General features: G+C 40.6%; 1 protein-coding gene across 6 annotated transcripts in view; it reads left to right on the top strand.

The window, feature by feature from the left end:
• Window positions 1-329: 329 nt before the first annotated feature.
• The window catches only part of nhsl1b (NHS-like 1b), a 184359-nt gene continuing 178688 nt past the window's right edge, over window positions 330-6000 (top strand). For 3 of the 6 annotated variants that reach the window (XM_069179408.1, XM_069179387.1, XM_015344886.2), the window contains exon 1: window positions 330-876. In XM_069179408.1, coding sequence (XP_069035509.1) covers window positions 531-876 — 346 coding nt within the window. In that variant the 5' untranslated portion in view covers window positions 330-530. The remainder of the gene's footprint in view (window positions 877-6000) is intronic. The other 3 variants (XM_015344913.2, XM_015344903.2, XM_069179405.1) reach the window with 1 other exon arrangement.

Below are 6000 nucleotides of genomic sequence, written 5' to 3'. Positions count from 1 at the left end.
TATTTTGTTGTTTTCATCTGGCAATATAACATGAAAAAAACGATTAACAATGCTATGGCTAGGACCTGCAACTTGTTAGACCGTGTTCTTTACTGGTTAAAGCAAGCAAGCGTTACATTATCTTGTATCATGCAATATGACGGTGTTCCGTATGAAAATCCAGTCCGTATTTTTGTCCAGACAGAGCGCCGCTCCCGATAGGAAAACGCAGGTAACTCCGTTCCAGGATTTTTCTCGGGCGCAGAAGCACAGACTCCGGTTCCACTACCCACAGGTGGTTGCGTGGTTTGCCGTGTTTTCCTTTTGATTCACAGCGCTTCACTTTTTGCTGGAGTTTGGTTTCCAGACTTCGCTGTTCAGCAGACTTCTGGTGATTCAACGTACACTGGCTAAATTTTGCATCTTCTGTGAAACATGGCGGGATGTGTTGTGTGCACACTCTACAATGTATGACTCAATGCAACGTTTACGTGGACCTTAAGCATAAAGGCTAACTTTTCCGTATTCTCTTTCGTGGAGCCGGGTTAAAAATGCCTTTTCACCAGAGGACCGTGGAACCCCTGCGGCTGTGCAGGTTGAACGAGGAGGACTGCAAAATGAGATCACTGGGTGACCGCCGAGATGGGAGACTCGTCGGGATTGATGGTTACAAAGTTCAGAAGAAAGTCTTGTTCGCATCCCTGGAGGAGGTTTGCTGTCACGCGCTGACCAGTGTCCTCTGTCAACTTTCCGATTTATCGAAACACGCCAGCAATATATTTGGGGAGATAGAAGCAGAAGCCGGTCTCATAGCGCAGAAATCCACCCGAATACAACATCGACTGGAAACTTTACAAAGTGCGGTCCGTAAGCTTGACCACAAGAAAATTAAAGTCCGTAAGTTGACTTTTTTTACTACTTTTTTAATGGAAATATTTTATTATTTGAATGTGTAGGCAATTGCTGGTCTTCTTTGGAGATCATTAAGGGATGTCTTGAAGTCAGTGCCGCGATCTGTATTGTGATTTTACTTCATCTTTTTGACCTGTGTTTTTGGGAAAACTTTTTGGCGTTTATTGGTGCTGAGTAAACTGGTTTTGTAAACAATAGATGAGGAATGATGTTTCTGCCACCTCGGGCATCGTTCAAATAAGGGAGAGAGCACCTTGCCTTTTTAAAGTCGTAAGCACTGTGGGCGTTGTTTACTATAGTATGCGTGTCACATTTTGTTTTATTGTAGAAGAGCAATACACAAACAACGTGTAGCCATTTCAATGAAACACCGGGAAGACGGGGAACTTAAAAGTTATGCTAATATCGTTTTTTTAAGGCACAAGACCTGTCAGACTTGATAGATATCCAGTCCTCCACTGACCATCTGTGAGGGTCCATTCGCCCGGAGCGAGACTTCAAAAATACGTTATTTGGCATTGATTGGTTAATTTGAAAAACCTGCCACTTGAAATAAACTGCCAGCTGCGAAGTTACCGAAATGAATGTTATTCATTTCAGCTTTCGCTTTCTTCTTAGATATTGAAAATATTAATAAATATATAAATATTTATGTGAGTGACATGATGGAAGCATGCATAGCCTGCTTTAAAATATTTGTGAAACTACTAAGTTAGCTGCGGTTACGTGTTACTTATAATTGTGGCAAAGACAATACAACTATTCTACAACCATGAGGAGAAGTTAGAGCTCTAGACTTAAGTCTGGAAGGTTGCGGGTTCAGATCCTGGGTGCGGCACTGCTCTTAAACTCCACTCAGTCTGCTCCAGTAAAATGCCCACCTGTAAAAATATAAGCCGTTTTGGAGGCGTCGGCCCGATAAAGGGTAATTATTCTGTGTTGCATGCGTGTATGATTCATATTTACAGAACTATTAAAATAATTACCTTATTGTTTTTCCAGAAATTGTGTAAACTTTAAAATGCATGTTGGTCTGAAACCTAAGCATGAAAAAAAGTTTATGAATGTTGATTGCGATGACTATTTGAAGTGGGCCAAAATGTTGTTGTTTGTTCCCAAAACAGAGCGACACGGAATGTCCTAAATATTGATTTATCGTATCCCACGGAGGCTTGTGATTTTTACGCTTGTATACAAAAATTGATCACATAAAACGAGGAATATGAGATCCGAAAAAAAAAATTCAGTTTTGACATGTGATTATAATAGAGCTCAAATATCCCAGCGTTTCCAGTTCTATAACAAACCAGAGGGATACTAGTCACCAGGGTCCCACATGTCAGATTGCAAAATGCTGCACAACTACACGGGGACTTCTCGGGGAATCCTGATCCCAGCTAATGGCACAGGATCCCTGAATCAAACCTGAGATGTTTGCGCTGTATGCATCGCTTGCGCGATGAGGAAAGCCGACGTTTTTGACAGTTTCAAATGTTGTATTGTTTCAGTCATCGCCATACCTGTCTGCAAAAGCTGTGTGAATTCACTGTTTGAGGTTATGTTGTATTGCACATTTTATGTCAGAAATCCATCATGTTGAGATCACAAAATAGACATCTTTAGTTTTTCAAGTCTTATAGTTAAATGTTTGTGTTGGCCTATCCCAAAAACGCGACGCGCCTTAACTTCGATTCTCCAGCTAGTCTCGAAGAATAATAGTTGTCGTTCTCGTTCCAATCCTTCAATGTCATTTAGAGCTTGTGGGTTATTAAATAATTTTATAATATAATAGAAATTAAACCCATCTGAAGCAAGCTATTTTGTGTCCTGAATATTCATTTAGTACCAGATTTCAGCTGACATAATAGTGTTCCTATTTGTTCTGAAGTTTTAAGGTCACTTACTCTTAAATAACACCTAGTGACTCACTAGGCTTTGCATTTATGCAAATATCCAGGAAGGAAAACGTCATTGTAATATTTACCTTTTTATTGATTCCAGGATGAATATTCTTGTCTCGTCTCAGGATTTCTGAACTGTCTGTCTTTGACCATTGTGGTGTCCTGTTCTTTGAAATGTTAGTAATTCTCTGTGAGTGTCTGAGAAACCAAGTCAGAAAGAATGTGTAAAAATTTCTTTTATGAAGTCAGATAAATCTTAATTTTGAATTGATTTGCCCAAGGCCACTTTAAGCCTTAATAACATGTCAACTGGGCCTAATTCCGAAGGAACCCCCTGCAAAAGTGCTTTTTTATTTACGTCAGCAAGCTCATTTTGTTATGCTACACAACATTTCCTTTTTACTTTTCCTCTGTGCTTTGTTTGTGGTGACATTTTCTTCCTTTGAGAGCTGAGCAGACGTTTTAGTGGGAGGAAATGGGAAGGACAGGATTTGGTAAAGAGTGAGGATTCAGCTGGTGTCTGTGCAAGAGCTCCTTTCAGTCGCCTGCTCTCGGAGCTTTCCCAAGAGAGCAGCTGGCGTGCGGCCCTGCCTGATTGTGAACTGCTGCACGGCTGACAATAGCAGGCAGATCTGGCGGGCCTGGGAGCATATTATCTGTGTGTGGCTTTGCTCTGTCATACCATACAGCTGGCTTGTGCAGCCCACGTACTCTTACATTTGGACTGTTTCATTTCTGTGTAAAAGGAGGACATATTTACGCGGTTGTGTGAATACCCAGTAATGAAATAAAAGACCCCTTGACTTGCTATGGCCATTTTCATCACTCTCAGTGATGAGCTATGAGAGGAAGTTGGCACTGGGCAGAAGTTTATCAGTTTGTGTGTTTGCTTAGTGGTGTAGTCCCCAACCCCTGTTTGGGGGGGGGGGGGCGCCGTGCCGGCTGGTTTTTCTTTCCAGCTGATCTCTCACCTTCCTGCAGTGAGCTTCATTTTCCTTCTGCAGATGTCCCATTTCAGACAGCGCACCTGAAGGAGGGCATCTCAGAAACCAAAGAGTTATTACCTGTTGCAAATGCCCTTTGACCTTGTAAGAGCTGAGAGTCAATTTGAAAAATATCCCCTCAAAAGTAAACAACTCAAGGAGCCTGTGGTTAAGAGCTGGGCTGGAGCTGAAGCCAGAAGTTTTGCCAGGATCAGGGCTGAGAAGCAGTGGCATAGTGGTCAGTGCTCAATAAGGTGCTTGTTGAAAGACTGTAGGCTTGGTTGCCAAAGCTTTTTTTTGTTTTATGGGGGTACGAGTTTGCTGCAGTCCTGCCGTCAGCAGAGTGTTTGCCCTTAGTGTCATTATAACAATGTGGAATCCTTAAATCAGGGGCGTAACTCAACTCCACTCCTGGAGGGCCAGACCATTTCTGAGTAAAGAATGTTTATTCTGTCCGCCTGAGCCTTTAATTACCTAATTGAACTCATTATTGACTAAATTGAACAAGCTGAAGCCTTTCCTTGTTCTTACAAAATCAGAGGTTTAAAGATACTCATAAAACCTGCTGGACAGCAACCCTGAGGGCCTGGAGTCGGGCACTCCTGCCTTAATAGCTGAAGTTACTCTGTTTTTGCATCTATTTACATGTAGGTTGTGAAAGTGATGGGGTTATGTTTAATAAAGAGTTCTATCCTTTTCCCTTGCATTTCTTGTGATCAGAGCACCGTTGTGCAACCTCATCTGTGTGAAAGACTGCATTTGTGGTTCTGAACTTAACTTGTATGTTGACCATCTCCCCCCAAAAAAAAAAAAAATTAGGCTATATAGAGATTAGAGATTTGATGGCTGAAATCTTTTGTAAATACTCTCATAGTATTCTTTGGAGTTCCTTTGTTTTTGACATCCTGGAGTGTGTGGAATGGGGATGCAGTTTGTGTCTGAGAGGCTGCAGATTTCCTGCCCCTGGAATAAAGGAGGGCATGCAGAGGTTTTACTGTACAAATTGGGTACATTGGGCTCTTGCTTTTGTGAACTAGGTAGCCAGTCTTCATCATTTCTGATTTGCCTTTCAATTGCAGTACACCTAAATATGTGGATAGTACTTCCGTTGGCGGGATTGATGGTGTTTACTAGAAATATTATAAAAGGGGATATCACACTTCCTTTTCAGGATCTACAGGAAGCATTAAATCATTTCAGACTTTAAATGGAGATAACATCAAAGCTTTTCATTGAGACCAAGGTGCAGTCAAGCATTCATCTAAGATTATGTGATTTATTATGCAGGGGAAGAAGGTGTTGTGAAATGACACACAAGCACTGCAGTTGTCTCTAGCAGTGTAGTGATTCTCACTGCTGGTCTAAGTGCTCTTTAAAGGTTGTGCTCAAGGTCTGCGTGGGATTGTGTTTTCTGGGAAGGAGCTGAGATCCTGGCTTTAAGAGACAACTGAATGAGATACTTGGATCAGTTAGCCATTAACTACCACACTAGCTATTAACTACCAAATGAGTAAGCCAGAATGGCCTCCTCTCATTTATAACCTTTCTTATGTTCTTATGAGCTAGCTGGCACTGACTGAGGTAAAGCTGTGATTGAGAATTAAAGCTGAAAAGCATTTTCTTGTTTTCTTTTTGAATAAAGTTGTGTGCTTTTATTGTGTGTGTTAAGAGATTGTAGGAAGAAATGAATAAAAATCTGATTCACCTATAGAGAGTGGAAAGGCAGCTTGTTCTGGTATTAGTTTTTGCTCCTACACAAAGTTTTTATATAGAAGAATTATTTATCTCACATGATTGAAATTACCTTATAATTGATTGAAGGGTAGATCAATGCCTAAACCACATTCTCTCAAATTATTTGTAACCTTTCTGACTAAGATCAATCCAAGAAATCAAATTCATGTTACTCTAGTGAATACGTTGCTGGCAAGTTGAATATATTTTCCTGCTACGATTTGCAGAACTCTTTACTGTACTAGAGTGTGGATTGAGGATTTCCAGTTCATTAAAAGTTAAATAAATTGAGCTATTTCTTTCCTCTCTGCAGATATAAAGGCTATAATGTTTATGTTGGGCTTAAGCACAAAAGTTTCATGCAGTGCGGTATAATATAATGAAACTTTTTACTTAACAGAGCACAACAAAATGGACTTATATATGCATTTGCAGGCAGTTTAGTAGGAATGTTTTTCTAATTTCTAATATTTGTGTGACTGACTGGGTGT

Source organism: Lepisosteus oculatus, chromosome 2, assembly GCF_040954835.1.
Source record: "Lepisosteus oculatus isolate fLepOcu1 chromosome 2, fLepOcu1.hap2, whole genome shotgun sequence".
Classification (NCBI taxonomy): Eukaryota; Metazoa; Chordata; class Actinopteri; order Semionotiformes; family Lepisosteidae; genus Lepisosteus; species Lepisosteus oculatus.
The sequence above is the reverse complement of the archived record's forward strand: the minus strand, read 5'-3'. Positions and strand labels throughout refer to the sequence as shown.